Here is a 22,970-nt window from a genome sequence, read left to right on the forward strand (position 1 = left end):
TGAAAAACGCTGCTGTCACAGTGTTGTCATTTAAATAGAGATGAAAAACATGCCAAAAAAACTGTCAATCATGCCGATTGGGAGTGGCTTAAGAAGTGCCCGTATGTTAAAAAAACGCGGGTTGTAATTCAAATTAATCTAAAACATCTTAGGATCCCTTTTGCATTCAATCTATAAAATCAGCATTATGTTTCAAAAAAATAAATAAAATGCGCATTTTAGTTCTTGATTATGCTTGAACAATAGAATGGTTATATTTTTAAACTACATTGACAAACAGTAAAAAATAAAACAATTAAAAAATAAACTCACTCAGATGCACAGATCGATAGGCATATTGAGTTTTTCACTTGAGAGACCACTATGGATATGAACATCTTGACTTCAAAGGGAAATACTAAACTAATTTACATGTGTAGCCATAAGCGAAACTTAACAATCATAAAAATTAAATTATACAAATTGCTTAATTGAATATTAAACACAACATAATATTATTTTTGGAACATAATGAACCAATTAAGATTATGGACAATTCACACATGTAAAATTATTATACCTTATAAATCTATACCAGTACTGTATGAAATGGTAAAAAACATATTAAAAATAAATCTATGCCAGGAGTATACAAAAAGATAAAACAATTAAAAAAAAATTTGTGATAAAACCTAGGTTAAAAAATTATGGAAAAAGAAAATACAATGATGTTAACTATGAAATGATTTAGGTTCGTATTAAAACAATATAACATAAGGAGAATATCTACAATAAACCTATATTCTCTGTGTAAATTTTAAATTTTATAATGGCTTAATGAAAAATATGTACCCAAAATTGTTATAATTTATATTTGAAAATTTGTAAAATATTAAAATTAACAGGCAACACAATGTGGCAATAATACCTATGCATATACTTGCAATGATGTCACTGTATGTTGATTACTTAACAAATTGTTTAAAAACTAGAATCCAACCATAAAAACAAAATGTACACCAGACAAAATAAATGCCAAAATAATAAATTAATGACCTAAAAGAACAAACAAAATAAATAAATAAGCATATCATATAGAGATCACTATGGGGCGGATTTTCATACTCCGCGAATAGGCCTACTTTTGTTTGCGCTCCAGGCGCAAACAAAAGTACGCTGGATTTTAGTAGATACGCGCGGAGCCGCGCGTATCTGCTAAAAACCTGGATCGGCGCGCGCAAGGCTATCGATTTTGTATAACCGGCGCGCGCCGAGCCGCGCAGCCTACCCCCGTTCCCTCTGAGGCCGCTCCGAAATCGGAGCGGCCTCGGAGGGAACTTCCTTTTGCCCTCCCCTCACCTTCCCCTCCCTTCCCCTACCTAACCCACCCACCCGGCCCTGTCTAAGCCCCCACCTTACCTTTGTCGGGGGATTTACGCCTCCTGGAGGGAGGCGTAAATCCCCGCGCGCCAGCGGGCCTCTTGCGCGTCGGGCCGCGACCTGGGGGCGGGTACAGAGGGCGCGGCCACGCCCCCGGACCGCCCCGGGCCGTAGCCACGCCCCCGTACCCGCCCCCAAAACGCTGCCGACACGCCCCGAAAACGCCGCGACGACCGGGACCGCCCCCCGACACGCCCCCCTCGGAGAACCCCGGGACTTACACGAGTCCCGGGGCTCTGCGCGCGCCGGTAGGCCTATGTAAAATAGGTGCACCGGCGCGCAGGGCCCTGCTCGCGTAAATCCGGGCGGATTTACGCGAGCAGGGCTCTTAAAATCCGCCCCTATATGTTGAATGTAATAAAACCCATAAGCAAATAAAAACATAGGTATATGACACTATACATACTGGGAATTCAAAATAAAAAACCAAACAATAAAAAATAATACTGTAAAAACACTAAAATTATCAGAAAAAACTAAAATTATGATAAAAAAACAGTCAATTTCCAAATTAAGCCCATTAGGTTCCAATGTTTTAAATTAAAAAATTTATTTATTTATTTATTTAAGTTTTTTCTATACCGGCATTCGTGAGAGTATCACATCATGCCGGTTTACAATAAACAAGGGTGTGATGAAAGGTATAGTAAACGAAGTAAATAACAGGTGCTGAACAGTTACAGTTACAATAAAACAGTAAATAACAGGTGCTGAACAGTTACAGTTACAATAAAACAGGGATAAGTACAAATTGGAGCAGAGAAGAGATAGGAACATATGTAAAATGTAAAAATGTATTTCTGCTCTAATTGTAATAGCATTCTATCTAAATCTCTGCCTTGCCAATTAGGAGTAATCTTTTGGATCACACAAAATTTGAAATCATTAAAAGTGTGATTCATTAAAATTGCTTGTTGAACGAGCGGTTTGGACTCTATTTGTCTTTTGATACTATTGTGTTCTATGATACGTTTATTGAATTGTCTGATAGTTTTTCCCACATAAGCCTTATTGCAGGTGCATACTGCCAAATACACTACCCCGGCTGTTTTGCAGTTTGTAAACGATTTCAATTTAAATTCTCTGCTTATACCCAGGATCTGTAGGCAAGTGGCTTTCATATTAACAGAGCAGATGGAGCAATTCCCACATGGGCGATGGCCAGGAGGTCGCTTGTCAATGGGTTTATTGATGGGTAAAGCTGATCGAGAAACCAATTCTATGATATTTTTTTCTTTTTTGTTTGCTATCATGACATTTTTGTCTTTGAAACTTGGTAGTAATTGCAGAACAGACCAATGTTTTCTAATAATGTTAGTAATCTGGAAAGACATGTGTGTATAAGTTAATGGACACAAAATTCAATTGTTCAGTGCTTTATCTTTTCTAGCGAGTAAAGTATTCCTATCCATTGTAGATGCTTTTTTAAACCCTGCTTCTACATATCTATGTGGATAAGACTTTTCTGAAAACCTACTTTTCATTTCTTCAGACCGCAAATAAAATAATGTATCGTTACCACATAATCTTTTTAACCTAAGAAACTGTGAGTACGGTAAATTTCTTTGAAGTGACTTATTGTCATAGATATATAGAAGCAGGGTTTAAAAAAGCATCTACAATGGATAGGAATACTTTACTCACTAGAAAAGATAAAGCACTGAACGATCGAACAGTGTGTCCATTAACTTATACACACACGTCTTTCCAGATTACCAACATTATTAGAAAACATTGGTCTGTTCTGCAATTACTAACAAGTTTCAAAGACAAAAATGTCATGATAGCAAACAAAAGAGAAAAAATGTATTAATACCAATGCAAGTTATATTAGCTTTAAGATTCCCGAGCCGTTCTAATAATAGTCACTTTTTTTATTCACTAGCATGGAGTTATAAGATTCTCATGTATTGTGCAGTTAAAATCCTTTATTTATGCACGGAAGTCTGTTTTATTTTGGCAATATTTATTTATGAGATCTAACATCATGTATTTTAATCGGCTTTATAGCACTGAATTAAATGGCTGAGGTTCTATTTTATGGTTGGTAAACAATTTGGTGGGCTCGTGTTATTTAACATCTTTTTGTTTGTAATTACATTTTTAACACTGGGCACAGCACCGTGTGTATATATATGATTTTCACAATTTTTTATTTACAAAATTACACATAATAGATTACAATTTTTTTCACCAATTGTTTTTTGTCACTGTATGTTTTGGTCAGAATTATTATTTCTTTGTTTGTTGATTGATTCGCAGACCACCAGAATATTAAAGTATTTGGTGTATTCATTCTGAGAAAGGTTTCTGAGATATATAAAGAGATTAACCTCACACAGGTACAAATATAGGGCCTCATTTTCCACGCCGCTCGCACGCGATACCAGGATGGGGGTGGGGTTGGCCCCGGAAGAGGAGGAGTCGGGGCGTCACCGGGGCCAACTCTGCGCCGACGCCGCGGACAACGAAAAGGTAAGTGCCTTTTCGCGGCAGCTTTCGCTCCCAATAGCTATACCTCCTATGGTGGCGCTATTCGGTGCGAAACCGGCAGTGATCGCACCGCAACGGTGCGATCGCTGCCGGCTAGCGCAGGCCCGCCCCCTGATTCGGCCCTCCGCCCCTCATCTTCTAAAGTATCGCAGGCCTGCGATACTTTAGAAAATGAGGCCCATAGTTTTGACACTATATTCTCAATTCAATCGTTGCCCATTCCTTTTAAGCCATATTTGTATTTCTTATTGGTGTGTTCTTTTATCTGTGTCTTTTATTAGTGGTACCTTTATTATTTTTTAAGTTTGTTAAGTCTGTAATTTGTTTTAAATGCTTTTTAATTTATTTATGTATGTCCTACTGTGTATTTATATTTTTACATGTATTGATATTATGTATTTATTGTTTCTAGCCCCTGAGGCAGCCCCAATCGGGGCGAAACTCGGCTAGAGTCGGGCATTTGTACGAATTCATGTCTCCATCCAAATAAAGTTTATACTTGGACTATCTTTGGTGTCTAACCTGCATTGTTGCCCAAACGGCTTTTTTAGACAACCTACCCTCTTGTTTTCTTAATCAGGGACTTCTATAGGCAATGTTCAGAACAGGTATAATAGTCGAGGAAATATGTTCATCTTCACAGCAGCTATTTTTCCCAGCCATGATAGATTCAGAGAATTCCACACCTCTAAGTCATATGTAATGTTTTTTGCTAATGGGTTAAAGTTACGGTGGAATAAGTCTGTACCTGTGCCAGTCAAGTTTATACCCAAGTAGCGAATGATATGATGTGCCCATTTAAATGAGTATTGTGCTTGCAGATGCGTCTGCATGTCATTGGTTATACAAATCGGTAATAATTCTGTTTTATCAAATTCATTTTAAAGCCCGAAACATTGCTGTAGGAGCTTAATTCTGTGATCAAAGCTGGAAAGATAGTCAGTGGGAAGCTTAATGTTAATAATATGTTGTCAGCAAACATGGATATTTTATATGGAGTACCTCCTACTTTTACCCCTTGAATCCTTTCATTATTAAGTATTCTGGTGGCAAAGGGTTCTAGCACCAGTGCAAATAATAGGGGAGAAAGTGGACAACTCTATCGGGTCCCTCTTCCAACTGTAAACCTTGATGAATAGCCCCCATTAATTTTAATAGTCACTTCCGGTAATGTGTATAGCTGTCGAAGCCATCGGGTGAAATGAATCCCTAATTGGTATTTCTCCAAGACCTGGAATAGGAAAGCCCAGTGTACTCGGTCAAATGCCTTTTCGGCATCTACAGACATTAATACTGATGGCAGTTGTCTATTTTTGGCTACCCATATCAATGGCTATCAATGGGTAGCCAGACATTGTCCGATGCCATACGTCCAGGGACGAAACCACATTGATCCGCGTGGACCAAGCTGGGCAGAAGATTCCCCAATCTATTAGCCAATATTTTTGCTAGTAATTTTAGATCAATATTTAATAAAGACATTGGATGATATGAGCCACATTGAGTTGCATCTTTGCCCGGTTTAAGAAATACTGTTATGCTGGCTGCATTAGTGTGGGGTTCCAGGGAAGATTCCCCGAGCAGTGAATTAAAAGCATTGGTGAGGAGGGTGCACTTGATTTGTAAAACGTTTGTAGAATTTCCCTGTAAAGTCGTCTAGGTCTGGGGCTTTCCCTGGTTTAAGCTCCTTAATTGCCTGACTAGTTTCCTCCAATGTTATTTTCTTATTTAAGTAGTCTTTCTGTTTATCAAGGGGGTAAGGGGAGAGTAACTGTGGTTAAAATGCTCCCTTATGTCATCCGTAGTTATGGAGGTATCCATTTTATATAATTCTGTGTAAAATTGGACAAACCTATCTCTAATTTGGGTAGGCTTATATAGAAGGGTCCCTTTCCCATCCTTAATTTTAAGAATTTGGGCCTGTATTTTTTGCTTTTTTAGTGCTTGTGCCAGTAGGCTCCCAGCTTTATTGCCGCCTTCAAAGTGGCATTGTTTTACCAGGTTCAACTGATGGCCTGTTTCCGAGATATTCAGATATTGTAATTCCTGGCGAGCTGTATATAATTTTTCCAAGTCACTAAGCCTCCTGTATTTCTTATGTGCCATTTCTAATTCTTTTATGTGTGCTTCTAGTGCATTCCTCTGTTGATCATGGATTTTTTTCTTATAGGTCTGTGCAATCAAATGGCCTCTGACAACTGCCTTGAAGCCTTCCCACAGGGACATCGGGGAAACCTCTCCAGTATTGTTCAAGTGCACATATTCTGTGATTATGTTCTGTATTTTGTGTACCATAGATTTATCCTCAAATAAAGAATCATTACATCACCAGAAGCATTTTTCTTTATCATCTTGGGGTAAACTTATTTCACACAATATTGGTGCATGATCTGACCAAGATATAATATCAATAGCTACTGTTAAGATTTTAGGAATTAGCAATTTGTCTATTAAGAACATATCAGTTCTTGAATAAGAATTATGTGCAGCTGAATAGAAAGTATAATCTCTAGCGTTGGTATTCATGAAGCGCCATATGTCCGTAATCCCAAAGTGGGCCATAAAGCATTTCAAGCCCTAACTCTACTTAGCTGATACTGAACTCCTTCCTGTCGAAGTGTCTAGAAGGGGATTCAGTGTGATATTAAAGACACCCGCAACTATTAAATAATCCCCCCTGGACCATACTGAGATGAAGCTGAAGATTTTGGTAAAATATGGTTTGATTATTAGTGGGGCCATACACGTTTACCAGTATATATTTTCCCTGAGGAGTGTTCATTTGTAAAATCAGAAACCTTCCTTCCGAGTCAGCACAAACATGACTAGCGATCATAATTCCTACTCCTCCATATCTATTAGAAGCCCTGCTAGGCATGAGAAATACCTTTGGGTAGTGACGGTTATCTTGTAATAAACTTCCGTCTCTGCTCCGTATATGTGTCTCCTGCACAAAAAGAATATCTGCACAGAGACGTTTTGCATCTTTAAATAGCATACTCCTCTTCTATGAAGAGTTTAAGCCTTTCGCATTAATAGATACTATTTTAAGCTTGCTCATGTTGATTTCCTACTGTCACTTGTCTACATGACTATGCTTTCATATGAAAAATCTAAAAAAGGAAAACAAAGAAAGAGGTAAACCGTCATCACCCGAGGTTCCCGCATGGTCCACCCCACTCCTATCCGTTTCTTTACCCACTTTACAAAGATTTTGGACTTTTGTAGGCAATCTATGGGCGATCCAATTTTCCCTTATTGCCCCCCTCCCTCTTTTCACAACCCTGCATACCATGACAGGCTGTTCAAATAGCCTGTGAAATAGGTGGTGGAAGTGAGTCCCCTCGCGACACCCTGCCATCCCTCCGCCATCTTTTAATCTAATATCAGCATAGGTGATTAAATAATCCCAGTTTAACATTTTAACACTTCAAAACCTCTGAGAACCTTTCAAAAATGGATTGAGACCTATATTTGCTATGTGGCATAAATCTATGTCGCCATCTTAGGCAAATTAAGATTCATACTTCAGTATGTTATCTGGCCTCCTTTTGAGGGTGCAGCTGGCCAAGTGTCCTGCTGCTTAAACCATCCGGTAGCCTTTTGAGGTAAAAAGAACATACAGAGAAAGAAAAACTTGCGGTGCTTCCAGATAGAGTTGCACCTGGCCGCCTGTTATTTAGGTAGTAGTCTCTCCAGTATGGATGAAAGTCAATCATTATTCCGCTTTTCTGGATGAAGTGGAGCTCCCCGAATTTCTCCTCAGCCTTCTCCTCCCTGATATTGCTCTTTGCCATCTTGGTGTGTCTTTTATGGAGTCTGAATTCGATTCTTGGTGTTCTGGTGATGCAGAAATTGATATCTCAGTCGCTTTAAGAATGCGCGCAGCTTCTATGTGGGTTTTGACCCTTGATGTGATGCAGCCCAACGTGAAAACAAGCCCAAAAGGAAACAACCATTTATATTTTCTCTGAGTAGGGCTTCTGTTAATCCTTGGAAGCTCTTCCTTTTTTGTAGCGTTAGCGGGGATAGGTCAATGAATATCATAATTTTATGTCCTTGCCACAGAATTTGGTTATCTTTTCTGTGCACGCAAGTTATAAAATCGGGCATACATGTGTGTGCGCTGGGTAGCGCGCATACATGTACACCCACGCGCAGGTCTTAAAATTTACCCCTTAATGTTTGGGTACTTGCCAGGTACTTGTGACATGGCTGGCCACTTTTGGACACAGGATTCTGGGCTTGATGTACCCTTGGTCTGACCCAGTATGGCATATCTTATGTTCCTGACTTCGTCTAACTGCTCCTTACAGGACCAATGGCTAGTTCCTGCTGGGCCCTGAAACCAAAGGCTCAACCCAAGGGAAATGGGATTGGTATAGGTGATGCTCAACCTAGTTCCAGCCTGAATGTCTCCACCTGCTGTTGGCATGGGCCTAGCAAGTTCGCTTGTGACGTTGCGTCAATCACGACACAATCAGAAGGGCTCACTTTCCATGACATTCGCAATTTCCTAAGCAACTAAGTACAACATACCCCATACTAGGGGTAAACAAATTGAGCTGAAGTCCCTCTTCCATCCAGTCAATGGGTTGGTCCCCTTCCCCCCAAGTCTGGTTAACTCTCTTACATATATATTCTTGGACTCCTGGCCTGGTGTTAAAGTCTCTTGCTAACCAATCAGCCAGCGGCGCAGACACATACTATCTCAGATATACACACTTTCTGTTGTTGTTGTGCTGCTGTTCATGTGCTCACTCAGCGAGTGCCCTCCACTTCAGCACTTCTGCATCATTTTGTAAAAGTTCTTGCTTGCTGCCAGCCCTTCTCCAGCATGCAGCAGCCCCCTCCCTTTCCCATTCCAACTCTCCAGAAGATTCAATGGTTCCATAGCCAGCTGCTCCTCTCAGAGTTCAACCCAGCTACGTCAGACAAAAGCACAGACACTTCTACCTGGCTTACTTTCTGCGACTGTAGCTCACATCCACTTTGCCACTCACCCTTACTCCCAGCTCCAGTGTATTCCCATTGACTGTGTGTTATATAGTCTTCTGCTTTTATGGTTCTCCAGGTCTGCGCTACCTACCTTCTGCAGGGGATGGGGTACCAAAAGTGATCCATGTTATTGGTTTCCTCTGGCACTTAAAAGAAAGAAAATTAAGCACTGGTTGATACTGCATGCATTCCTGCTGCAGCTGAGATTGGAGAGAGACACTGACCCAAAGCAGCACCAGATGGAATTATGCTTTACCATGGAGTTAGTGCAGCCATGGCTAGTACAAGGGTTTTAAGTGCTCTAAGTGAATCTTAGAACCTTGCACCCTCTATAGGCAATCCCACCCTCTCCACACACAATAACACATGTATGCACTTATAATAACACATTTTACATGTAAAAAGGACATTTAAAGTACAGCCTTCTGAGGTAAAAATATCCATTACAATAAGTATATTATATTTACCTGCACTACTGTGGTGCCAACCAGAAAAGCTTGCAATAGAAACACTTGTATCTCATATCTATTAGACCTATTGTAACAGATGTTGTGTGGGCTCTGCCCTCAGAAAACTATGATTTACAATATAAAAAACCTCCCATACCAAAATAGCAGTAACGGCTAGCACTCAAAGGGCAACAACCCAACCTATAAAAAGCAAAATTGCTTACCTTGTAATAGGTGTTATCCCAGGACAGCAGGATATAGTCCTCACATATGAATGACATCAGTAATGGAGCCCTATACGGAAAAACTTCTGTCAAAGTTTCTAGAAACGTTTGACTGGCACAGTGTGCCCACTGAGCATGCTCAGCATTCCATGATATTCTCAGCCACAGGGGTCTCCCTTCAGTCTGTTTTGTAGCAATTAGCGTTAGCCAAAAATAAAATAATAAAACGTATCGGACCCAACTCCGCGGGGTGGCAGGTGGGTTTCGTGAGGACTACATCCTGCTGTCCTGGGATAACACCTATTACAAGGTAAGCAATTTTGCTTTATCCCAGGACAAGCAGGATGCTAGTCCTCACATATGGGTGATTAGCAAGCTACAGGCTGAGTCTTTTTTGTATTGGACCAACAGGTTACAACTTGTGCAACAGGCACAACAACTGGTGTATTGTTGGGAAAAATGAGGCAGCCTGAGATCACGAAAAGTTGGATGTGGAAGGAGTTGGGATTATACTGGAAACAAATTCTTTAAGACAGATTGTCCATAGGCTGAATCTTGTCGTCCTTCCTTGTCGAGACAGTAGTGAGCCGCAAAGGTGTGAAGGGAACACCATGTTGCGGCCTTACATATGTCAGCTATTGGCACTGAACGGTAGTGTGCTACTGAGGTTGACATTGCTCTTATTGTGTGTGCCTTTACTCGCCCTTGGAGAGGAAGGCCTGCTTTTTCATAGCAAAACTGTATGCAATCTGCTAGCCAATTGGACAGAGTTTGCTTGCCCACTGCTTTTCCAGGCTTGTTTGGATCAAAAGAAACAAAGAGCTGGTTGGATTTTCTATGGGCTGTGGTGCGGTCTAAGTAGTACGCAAGTGCACGCTTACAGTCCAAGATGTGTAAAGCCCTTTCTCCTTGATGAGAGTGTGGTCTTGGGAAGAAAGTAGGCAAGACGATAGATTGATTCAAATGGAATTCCGTAACTACTTTTGGCAGAAATTTTGGATGTGTACAGAGTACCACTCGATCATGTAGGAATTTTTTGTAGGGTGAGTATGTGACAAGTGCTTGTTACTCACTAATCCTTCTTGCAGATGTGATGGCTATTAAGAAAATAGTCTTCCAAGTGAGAAATTTAACATCACAGGAATCCATGGCGGTCGGTGTGGAGGTTTAAGTTGAATTAAACCTCTCATAAACTTACTAACTAGGGGTTGTACTGATATTGGTGCATCCCCAACGGTATTATGATAAGCTGAGATTGCCCTTAAATGTACTCTTACAGATGAGGTCTGGAGACCAGAGTCTGAGAGATGCCATAGATAGTCTAATAGAGATGATGTAGTGCAGGAAAAAGGGTTAATACTATTTTGTGTGCACCACGTGATAAACCTTTTCCATTTAGCGCGATAGTTCTTTCGTGTGGAGGGTTTACGTGAAGTTACAAGCACTTGAGAGACATTAGTTGAAAGATTGAGAGGTTGTAGACTCAAGCTTTCAACATCCATGCTGTGAGGGATAGGGATTGAACGTTGGGATGATGCAACCTGCCCTGATCCTGAGTTATGAGAGTGGGTGCTGTGCCCAGGCGAATTGGATCTTTGATCAAGAGGTCTAGAAGTATGGGAAACCATACCTGTCGAGACCAATACGGGGCTATGAGTATCATGGACCCTTTGTCCTATTGTAGCTTCACTAGAGTTTTGGTTATTAGTGGTATCGGGGGATACGCATAGAGAAGGCCTGAATTCCAGTGGCGAGCAAAGGCGTCCATGGGTAAGCGGTTTCTCTGCTTGAACAGGGAGCAATAATTGTCCACTTTGTAATTCACTTGTGATGCATAGAGGTCTACTGTGAGTTGGCCCCAATGTTGAAAGATCTTGGTCGCCACTTCTGGATCCAGAAACCACTTGTGACGTTGGAAGTGATGACTGAGGCAATCCGCCAGTACATTGTGAATTCCTGCTAGATAAGTGGCCCGTAAAAGCACTGAGTGTGCTAGGGCCCAGTCCCAAATCTGAGCTGCCTCTTGACAAAGGAGATACGAGCCCATACCTCCCTGTTTGTTGATGTACCACATGGCTACTGTGTTGTCTGTTTGTATCAGAACAGTCTTGTTGGAAAGGCAGTCCTTGAAGGCATGTAGCGCATAACGTATAGCTCGAAGTTCCAGGAAATTGATTTGAAAGGTTGCTTCGAGTTTTGTCCAAGTTCCCTGGGTGTGGAGATTGTCTATGTGAGCTCCCCAACCCAAGGTGGATGCATCTGTAGTTAAAGTTATTTGTGGGACTGGTTGCTGGAAGGTTTGTCCCTTGTGCAAATTGTCCGTGTTTATCCACCAAAGCAGAGAAGAGCGTAGCTTGGGTGTGATTTGAATTAGAGAATGAAGTGGTTGAATGGCTTGGATCCATTGAGATTTTAAAGTCCATTGAGTAATTCGCATGGCTAGCCTTGCCAGAGGAGTAACATGAACTGTGGAGGCCATGTGGCCTAATAAGATTAGAAGCTGGCGAGCTGTGGCTGTGGTGTTTGAAGAAATCAAGTTTGCCAGGCGAGAAAGTGTTTCTGCTCGATCCTCGGGAAGAAAGGCTTTTGAGAGGATGGTATTTAATTCTGCTCCTATGAATTGAAGGAGATGGCATGGAGTAAGATGGGAGTTTTGGTAATTGATGAGAAATCCCATGTTGTGAAGGTGAGTAATTGTGTGATTTAAAGAAGTTAGAATTCCTTCTTGAGACTGACTTCTGATGAGCCAATCGTCTAGATATGGAAAAACATGAACACCTTGTTTGTGCAAGTGTGCTGATATTACTGCCAACACTCTGGGGGCAGAGGCCAGGCCAAATGGCAGAACTATGTACTGGAAATGTTGATGGCCTATCATGAAGCGCAGGTACTTGCGATGAGGAGGAAAAATTGGAATGTGAGTATAAGCATCTTTGAGATCCAGAGAACAAAGCCAATCCCCTGTTTGAAGAAGTGGAAGCATGGTTCCCAAGGAAACCATTCTGAACTTTTCTTTCTTTAGAAATTTGTTGAGATTTCTGAGGTCTAAGATAGGACGAAGACCTCCAGTTTTCTTTGGAATGAGGAAATACCGGGAATAGAAGCCTCTGCCCTGCTGAGTCCAGGGCACTCTTTCGATGGCTCTGGTTGTCAGAAGGGTGGATAATTCTATTTGAAGTTGATGAATGTGATCTTCGTTGAAGTGAGAATTGTTTGGTGGAAAATCTGTAGAGATTGAAACGAAATTGAGTTGGTATCCTCGGTGTATGATAGAGAGGACCCACTGGTCTGATGTTATTGTTGTCCAATTGATGTAAAATTTCGATAATCTGCCTCCTACTGGAATGTTTGAGTGAGGATTGATGTGATGCTTTGTTCTCTGGGTATACTTTCAAAAGCCGGTAGTAGGGCCAGTTTGTGGAGGTGGTGGTGCCCTTGCTGCCCTTTGCTGTCTTTGTTGAGGTCTCTGCTGTGACCTAGGCTGTCTTGGCCTAGACGCGGGAGAATAGTATTTTCGCTGCCTGTAGAAAGGACGTCTGGACTCTCTACGTGGAGGTCGTCTTGTGGTATGAGTAGCAGAGTCGTGGGGTAATGAGGAAAGTTGGCGTAATGTTTCCGTATGGTCACATAACTGGGAAACTGCATCCTGCACTTTAGACCCAAATAAATTGTCACCAAGGCAGGGTAAATCAACCAGTTTGTCCTGGACATCTGGGCGTAAATCAGAGGCCTTAAGCCAGGCCCAGCGTCTTGCAGCGATGCCAGATGCAGCCACTCGTGAAGCTGTGTCATAACTGTCATAGGCCGCTCTAACCTCGTGCTTCACTGCATCTAATCCCTTGTTAATAATAGCAGATGCAGCCTCTTGATACTGAGTGGGTAGTGAAGGGACAAACTCCTCCATCTGTTTCCAGAGGTTCCTCTGGTACTGTGTCATGTACAAATGGTATGCTGAGATATTAGAATACAGCATTGACCCCTGGAAGATTTTGCGGCCTAGCTGGTCCAGAAATCTATTGTCCTTTCTGGGTGGAGCAGAGGAATGAATTCTCGTTCTTCTGGATCTCTTCTGTGCCGACTCTACTACCACAGAGTGGTGGGGTAGCTGAGGTTTTTGATACCCCGCAGTAGGTTGTACAAGATATGTGGATTCTATCCTCTTATTAACTGCAGGAATGGTACATGGGTGTTCCCAGAGCCGTTGTTGCAGCTGGAGGAGAATGTCATGAACTGGAATGGCCATAGTATGTTTTGGTGGGTCCACAAACTGGAGAACCTCCAAGGTCTGCTGTCTCATATCTTGTTCAGCATGTATCTGAAAAGGGATGGAATCAGCCATTTCTTGGACAAAAAGTGGAAAAGAAAGATCCTCCAGCGGTGATTGTTTTGCAGCAGGAAGTGGAGATGGGTCTGACATGAAGTCCTCCGAGGAAGGATCTGAGTCAGTGTCAGACCAAGTATCATACTGAGGCATCTGCTGTGGAGGTGTAACCTTGGGAGGAGGAATGACTTCAGAGGGTCCTGGAATGGGTTCATCCTGTGAAGAATCCTCAAATTGCAGTTCATCTGGACCAGATGGCAAAGAGGATAGTAAATCCTGATACCTCTTAGTTAAGATATCATGTAATTGCCTCTCCTTTGAAGTTGGAAGCTTGGGTTGGTGGGTCATCGATAATTTTTGTTTAAGAGATGACTTAAACTTCGATTTTTGAGGTAGCGGTATGGTAGGCGCCGTGGTATAGATGGGAATTGACTGTGATGTCGATGGAACCGTTGATGCCTGAGTCGAAAAAATAGACATAGATGACATGGAAAAAGTTGGCATTGATGTAATGTTTGCTATAAAGGCAGGCATTGACAACGATGGATGCGGCATCGCTGTAGACATCGGGGGCGGTAATGGCATCGGTAGAGATGTTTCCTTCGATGCCGTCGATGACACAGGCTCGATAATCTCTGTTGAGGTAACCGGAGATATTGGCATTAACCTCGGCACGGCCGCCGGCATCGGCGATGACGTCGGCATTGACAATGTTGTCGGCATCGGCGATAACACCAGCATCAGCAGTAATGCCGGCATAGGCGCCATCGCCGGAATCGGCGAGACCACCAGCATCGGCACTGGTGCCGGAAGTTGTTTTTGGAGAGTGTCCATAACTATCTTTTGGCTTAGAACAGTTAAATCCGGAGTAGCGGACACTGGTAACGATGCTGATGTCGATGAGGGTGTAGTAGCTACCGAAGTCGGCACCGCATCGGAAGGTTTTTGATGTTTTGCCGCCGGTTCTGTCGAGGATGGAACCGATGGAGACTCCGCGAGTCGATGATGCCGATGTTTATGCTTTGTTCTTGGCTCAATCACTGACCTTGTCGATGACATGGACGGGGTCGGTGAAGTAGCGTCCTCGGATCCTTCGATATGCTTCTTTTTTATGAGCAGCTTCTTAGTTCCTCCTACCGGGGTAGACTTCGTCGATGTAGATTTATTTTATTTATTTATTTAACATTTCTTATATACCGATGACCGTTCGCACATCGCATCGGTTTACAGAGAACAAAAAACCATTGGGCAGAGCCCTTACAAATAACAGATAATATAGTAACCAGGTAACATATAAAATATATTTGGGAGGAGCCCTTACATGAAATACAAACCACCACCATAGATGGTGATGAGACTAGTTGAAAAATACTAGCCATTTTTTCACGTCGAAGTTTTCGACCCTTTGGGGTCATTTCTTGACATTGAGGGCATGAAACAATATCATGCTTCTCTCCTAAACAGAGGACGCATTCTAGATGCGGATCTGTCACCGACATGGTCCGGTTACAAGAAGGGCATTTCTTGAAACCGGAGGCCATGTTGGTATCGACGGCCGTCGACGAGATTGTCTGAGAAAACGTTTCCAAAGTGAAAAATGAGATATTATTTTTTGTCACCGTCCGGTGACAATTGAAAAATGAGACCCGATGTGGGAGAAAATTGAAAATTTTAAGTGACTTTTTAGTCAAAGCTGTGAGAGAATCTCACAGGGCTCCGGTAACCGCGATGCTTATGGCAGCGCGGAAAAACGAAGACTGGAGTGAGACCCCTGTGGCAGAAAATATCATAGCATGCTGAGCATGCTCAGTAGCCTCAGGTTGCCAGTCAAAGCTTTCTAGAAACTTTGACAGAGGTTTTCCCGCGTTAGGGCTCCATCACTGACGTCAGCCATATGTGAGGACTAGCATCCTGCTTGTCCTGGGATAACAACCATTATAGTAAAATCATACTAATAAAAAAATATTTCAAAACAACTGACAAACAGAATATCCAATAATTAACTCATATATAAAATTTTTTTAAAGTTCCCAAACACCAATAAAATATTTAAAAAAAACAAGAGACATGTCAAATAACAACCATCAATTAAAACTAATAAGGATTAAACACACCCTAGTCTCCACACCTGGGATCTTTTGATTCCAGTCACCCTGAGATTGTTGTGGATGAATCCAAGGTGAGCCCAGTGGGCTGGCAGACCCAATTTTACATGGGCGGTCTAGGCCATTTAGGAATTGCTCCAGGATCATCTGATGGGCTTCCAATCCCGACCTTGCTTCTGGCTGGAGCCACTTCCAACTAGCATCTTTCAGTTGGTGAAAGAGGTTTCTGGGATTTTCTCCAGGCTGTAGGTCCACTCGCTGGAACTGCTGCTGGTAATATTCTGAGGAGTACCCAGCTCACTGTAGTATAGCGGCCTTGACGACCTCATAGGAAACTCTCTCATTTGGATTGGCTGCCTGGAAAGCTACTTGACTCCTGCTTGTGAGAAAATTAGCCAAGTAAGTTGTCCAGCTGGTCTCCAGCTAGGCCATCAGGCAGGCAGTCCTCTTCTGCCTTCATCTTAAACAGGATATGCGAAAGTGATGGTGCCTGAGGCATTCTGGACACAGCTGATTGCAGGACCTCAGCTAGCTGAGTTAAGACTGTGCTTTGTTGCATTAATTGGTCTTGTAACTGCTGCTGTTCATCTATTTGTGTTTGCAGACTATTCTGCAGCTATTGCTGGCCTGTGATCAGGACCTGGATTACCTGCTCCATTTTATCTCCCTTTGGGGCCAGCTCCCAAATGGATAACTCCCACAAGAAGGAGAAAACAAAAACACCTGCTGGCCTGTCTGGCCCTAACTTACTACTTGGCCTGCTGTAACAGAATTTGAATTCAGAAGTTCCCAGGATCAGAAAAACTTTGCAAAGAGTTTTGGGTATTTTTTCTGGGAGGCTGTAGGTTTTTACTTGTGCTTCCCGCTTGAGCAAAAAAAACAAACAAACCCTGACATCACGTATAGCGTATTCGTGCCTGCTGCGGCCTCGAGAATAGCCCAGGAACACAACAAGACTTTATTTACAGTGCTTCACAGTTATAGAAACCAAAATAGTAGCTCACCTTGCGTCAGGCACAACTGTTAAGTAAACATACTCTGTATGGGTGTACCAGAGGTCCTACCAGCTACCTGGGCCTACCCAAACTTTCTAGGCCCGGGTAGGGTGAAAGGAATCTGCCTTTACCCAGAATTCCTTGGGGTATTCTGCCTTAAGGAACACTGGGTTAAAAACCTGAGCCAGGCTCCCCAAGGTAGAATGAGGTAGTTGTCGGTACACTCTGTCATAATGACCTATAACTTATTTGCTTATTTTTTCAATACTGTCTAATGCAGTAAGTATTCAGTATTAGTGTTACAAAGAGCCTGGTTAAACTGATAATTGCTGTATAACAGAATTCAAATATGTAAAGTTTGGCATAAGTTATTTTCACAGTTTACTTAACCTACTCATCTAGTTGTTTGTTCCAGAAATTTATCCTTTCCTTCAGAGTATTAAGTTTATGGCAAAATTGATGTTCTACACTTGAATTTTCAGTTGCATCTTCAAGATTTTTGTTAATGTTATGAGATACTGGTTCAGTAGTATTCTGATCACATCCATTGGAATTAGATGGGTTTCTCTGAGTTTTTCCCATTTGTAGCTCAGACAATTCTCGTTCCAGCTGTTAAAAAAAAAATTTGAAATGTCAGTACTGAAACATGACCTAGTAAAGTGTAACAGAACATTACAACAATTTACTAATTTGAAATTTTCAAAACTACTTTACAGCAAAACAATATTTTTACTTAAACTAAAACCCTATTCAGGATTTCTCCTGTAATATAAATTTGAAAAGCCACACTAAATTTGAAAAGCCTCACTTTGTATCAACACATAACAAAAATTCACTATTAGGCCGATATAGAAAAACTCGTGGGAGAGCTGGCGAGCACCCGCTCTCCCGACATGTGCACAGGCCACTATTCTGGGCGCGCGATTCAAAAAGCCCAGGTATATAAATTAGAGCCCGCAGTAAAAGGAGGCGGCGGCTGTCAGCGGGTTTCACAGCTGACGCTCAATTTTACCGGCATCGGTTCTCGAACCCACTGACAGCCACAGGTTCAGAAAACGGACGCCGGCTAAATTGAGCGTTCGTCTTCCAACCTGCGGGCAGATTTTTTTTTTTTTTTAAATTTTTAATTTTTTTTAAATTTTGGGGCCTCCGACTTAATACCGCTATGATATTAAGTCGGAGGGTGTACAGCAAAGCAGTTTTTTCTGCTTTTCTGTACACTTTCCTGGTGCCGGCCAAAATCAACGCCAGTCTTTGGCAGGCGTTAATTTCTGAAAGTAAAACATAAGAACATAAGAACATGCCATACTGGGTCAGACCAAGGGTCCATCAAGCCCAGCATCCTGTTTCCAACAGTGGCCAATTCAGGCCATAAGAACCTGGCAACTACCCAAAAACTAAGTCTATTCCATATTACCGTTGCTAGTAATAGCAGTGGCTATTTTCTAAGTCAACTTAATTAATAGCAGGTAATGGGCTTCTCCTCCAAGAACTTATCCAATCCTTTTTTAAACACAGCTATACTAACTGCACTAACCACATCCTCTGGCAACAAATTCCAGAGTTTAATTGTGCGTTGAGTAAAAAAGAACTTTCTCCGATTAGTTTTAAATGTGGCACATGCTAACTTCATGGAGTGTCACCTATAACTCTTGCAGCCGCCACTTTTACCCACATGTCCATCGTCCCTTCCTTCTGGCTTCTTACTCTCCTTAGACACATAAGCATTCACTTTATACACTTGAACGACACAGGGGACTGTTGTTGGTATAATAAGGCCGCAGCTTTTATTTAATACATCCAAAAAAACTTCCCTGGGTACCCGAGCCGGTATGATATCTCCACCGCTGCCCGCCGTAGGGACCAAGCAAGGCAGTCTTCCTCCCTGGGCCCCCGCCTTGTCCGCCAGCAAGGGGCCCCCAATCATCAGCGCATTCCGCGCCCCCACCTTTTTGCACCGCCCAAGGCGCTGATCGGCTACCACGCCATCCTGTGATGTCACCGGCACCACTCTCAATATGCCCAACCGGCCCGGGTAACCGCCAAAACACGAGGTAGGGTGTACCCTTGCCTCGTGTCCCCCACTTCATAAGTATGCTGCGGCCTGTGCATTTTCATGTCTTACTATGCCCCAATGGCCTCCTGTGCAGCATGTTAAATATGGCTCGGTCATCCAAGAGCCTACAAGTGCTTTATTATTACCTCCCTCTAGCAACCCTTGAACCCTTGGGCGCTGTAGTAGGGGCCGTAACTGTTCTTGACACATGGCAGGCTCTCGCCTCAATTTGACGACCCACCTATGTCGCGCCCATCATAAGTGTGAGCCATGGGGTCGCGGGTCCTTACCCCCCCCCCCCATCTGTATCATTATTATTATTACCTGTGTGGCAACCCTCCGGCCTCTCAGGCGCCATCTCCGTTGTAATAACTGTGTTGTACGCACGCTATGCTTCGAGACCACCACCAACGTGTAGCCCAAAGGGTCATCTATGTGCTCTCCTATCGTACCTCCGCATATGTGCTGACCCCATGACCAGTCTAAAACCTTTGCACATTGCATCTGCAAGAAAATTAGGCCTTTTATTGGCTATAGTCACTAAGGCTGCGCCTGCGTCACATCGTGGCAGGAACTTCTTGGGCAGCCCCATCCGATGCTGCCACTAACTCAGGATACTTAGCTTCCGCTATCTGCCAGCTAATTCTGACCTCTTCTAAGCCGCCTACTTCTAAGACCTCCTCGTGCCTTAGGAGTACTTCGTTGATTCCAGCGTGCTCTGGGTACACATTCAATCAACCCTCCGGGTTTTGTCTAACTTTACCCAAGCAGGACACCCGCTCCACGTGTGTCTTGTTTGCTTTCTCCACTGTACTCGCCCCTAGAGGGCCTACTTTCTTGGGTATCTTGCTCCACGGTCCTCAGGTCCCTCTCCCCGGCCTGCCTTCTACTGTGTAAGTTATCCCCTCGCCTACCGTCACCAACTCTGTGGGTAACTCTCTCCCACTGCTTTTTCGCTCCTCGATTTTGTGTTACCCCGCTCGCCGGATCTGTCTCCTTCAGTCTTGCTGGAGTCAGTGGGAAAGCATTCTGCTTCTGTAGTCCGATTCTTGTAGAGGTATCACTCCTCGGGTAGACCCTTGTTGTACCATAAAGCGTCTTCCCCTGTGACCATTTACTACTGGGTCTAGCCCACTGCTGAGGTTCCCCTCGTGGCCCCTCCCCCTGGGAGTAATTGTTGCCTCTAGGGCAATAGTGGTCCACGACTATGTCTCAACACAACAGATTGCTAACTCCATGGACCCTACTCTTTTTCCATCGAATGACCGGGCTACAAAAGTCTACTGAAAATCTGGCTGCCGCTTTTATACATTACCTGCTCAACTGAACCAGCACTCGTATTGCTAACTTCGTGGACTCAGCTCTTTTTCCCTCAGACAACCTTCAAATCCGTATTTGATGAATCCGCTCGTCGAGCCATTGCTGGATCTACCCTGTTACATCTTCAGCAAGGTAACAAACCATTAATACCATATTCTGTGATTGAATTTAAGACTTTGGGACTTAGGATGTCTATCTGCTATCTTCTTGGAGGGCCTTGACCCTCGTTTGAAGGTCGAAATGTTGGCTCGTGATTTGCCTGATACCCTTGAGTCTCTCATAGAATTGGCTGGAAGGGCTGACTGCCGCATTTGATACCGGACTCAGGAGGCCAGGAGTCCTCGTAAGCATGTCCAGGTAAGTAATTGTCCTAAACCCATTCATACTGCTCTCGGCCTACCTTCAGCCTACCTTCTCCTTCCGGGGAAGACAAGCTTATACCATTAGGTCGTAGCACGTAACTTCATAGGCGAGTCGTATTCGCCGGCGCCTGGGGTTATGCATATACAAAGGCCATCCGTCCACACCGTCGGCCTTGTCCCGTCTGTCTGGGAAACCTGCAGACCGAGGATTCGCAAGACTCTTCCTGGTCAAACCACACCCCCATCCCCGTAATCTTTGTCTAACTCGCTGATCCTCAGAAGCCTGTATCTTGAGACCCTGGTCTTTGTGGACTCCCAATTTTATCTTAAAACGATCGGTGGTACATCTACATATTCCTGCTATGCCCCAGGGCCATGTCATTACACAACAAACCCCTTCCTGGGGGATCTCGTCGACCGAACTGCAAATAGGCCTATGAAATAGGGTGCTTCTCTCCAAGACCCTACGTTTTCTTATATTGGAAAGGCCTTGCGCCCTGTGATGCTCGGATTACCCTGGCTACCCAACCCTGGGCCCCCCTGGAACTATCCGATGGGGATCTGGCTGTCCGGTAGCTGCCTTTCGGAAGGTGTTCCAGTATGCTGTATGTCTATTATAACATGTTATTGGGCCTCCCTCCTCAATATGCGTTTTCGAATTCAATCTCGAAACAGGCATCATATGTGCTTCTTCCTTGCCTGTTTTTTGACTGCGCTAGCAACTTGAAACCTAAATCAGCGCCTCCCCCAGGAAGGTTTATTATCTCTTAGCAGTAGTGAGTAAGGCTAAGTCAGCCTAAAGACCAGCGAACCTTCAGAAGGGATGATCCGGACCCTGCCAATCCCTGGCTGGCTCAGGTTTTTTTTTTTGTTTTGTTTTTTTTTATACTGGAAAAGGACCGTATCTTTTTGTCCTGCAACAATTACAGGGGTATGAATAAGCTTACTATCCAGGATTGTATCCCTAGCCTTTAATCTCAGAATAGTTTTGACAGACTTCAGGGGGCCAAGATATTCTCTAAAATAGATCTTGAACATATCCGCTCTGGCAACAAGTGGAAAAAACAGCCTTAACGCCCGCGATGGGCCTTATCAAATATCTCGTTATGCCTTTAGGATTAAACAATGCAGCAGCATTGTTATGAACATGTTATGACTGATATAGCAAATGTTGCTTACCTGATGTAACAGGTGTTCTCACAGGACAGCAGGATGTTAGTCCTCACAAATGGGTGACATCGAGGATGGAGCCCTGTACGGAAAACTTTTCTGTCAAAGTTTCAACAAGCTTTGACTGACACTGGCACACTGGGTGCACTGAGCATGCCCAGCCTGCAATTATCCCTGTGAGCCACAGGTGTCTCCCTCAGTCTCGTCTTATAGCTAAAAGCGCAAGCGAAACTAAAATAAAAGTATACAGACCCAACTCTGCGGGGTGGCGGGCGGGTTTCGTGAGGACTAACATCCTGCTGTCCTGTGAGAACACCTGTTACATCAGGTAAGCAACATTTGCTTTCTCACAGGACAAGCAGGATGGTAGTCCTCACAAATGGGTGAGTACCGAGCTGAGGATGCCCGGGAATGCACCAGATACACCGCAGATGCGCAAAGGCGTAACGACTGAGGTGGAAATGGGAACGGAGGGCAGCCGCAACACCATAATGGGTTCGTGGAAGGATGTTGGGTAGTGAATTGAAAAAAGTAAGAGTAGGCGGACTGGCCAAACATGGAGCATGCCGGCTAGTCAAATGTAAGCAATAATAGGCTGCGAAGGTATGGAGAGGACTCCAGGCTGCAACCTGATAAAAAAGTACAAGCAGCAGTAACCAAAGGGAAGCTGTTAAGGCTAAGACGGACACAACAGTATGTGGATACCCACAGTGTTGTAGTGAAATGTCTGCTTGTTGGTAGGAAAGGAAATATAGACCACTTAATCAGAAGGATTAGGTCTGTGTGGCCACTGGAAGTAGCAGCTTGACCCTTGCATGAAGGAAAGAGTCAAGTGGAATTCACATGGAATGCAGTGCAATGTAGATAGAATGTAAGCGCAGCATTACTGTCCAGGAATGTGGAAAACCCAGTCTCTCCCTAGGGCGAGAGAGAGAGGTTAGGAAAAATTAATAGAGTATTTCCTGAGGAAAGGAGATACAACATCTACCTGAAAAGGATAAAAAGTTGAATGCGTAGAACTACTCAGTGGCAGAGGAACGGAGTCAGGTGAGTATGGA

General features: G+C 43.3%; 1 protein-coding gene across 1 annotated transcript in view; it reads right to left on the reverse strand.

Moving 5' to 3' along the window:
* The window catches only part of LRRC9 (leucine rich repeat containing 9), a 1,004,248-nt gene that overhangs the window by 649,985 nt on the left and 331,293 nt on the right, over window positions 1-22,970 (reverse strand). Inside the window, 1 exon segment of the mRNA XM_029598189.1 lies at window positions 17,399-17,613. Coding sequence (XP_029454049.1) covers window positions 17,399-17,613 — 215 coding nt within the window.

The sequence above is a fragment of the Rhinatrema bivittatum genome, chromosome 4 (genome assembly GCF_901001135.1).
Source record: "Rhinatrema bivittatum chromosome 4, aRhiBiv1.1, whole genome shotgun sequence".
Lineage (NCBI taxonomy): Eukaryota > Metazoa > Chordata > Amphibia > Gymnophiona > Rhinatrematidae > Rhinatrema > Rhinatrema bivittatum.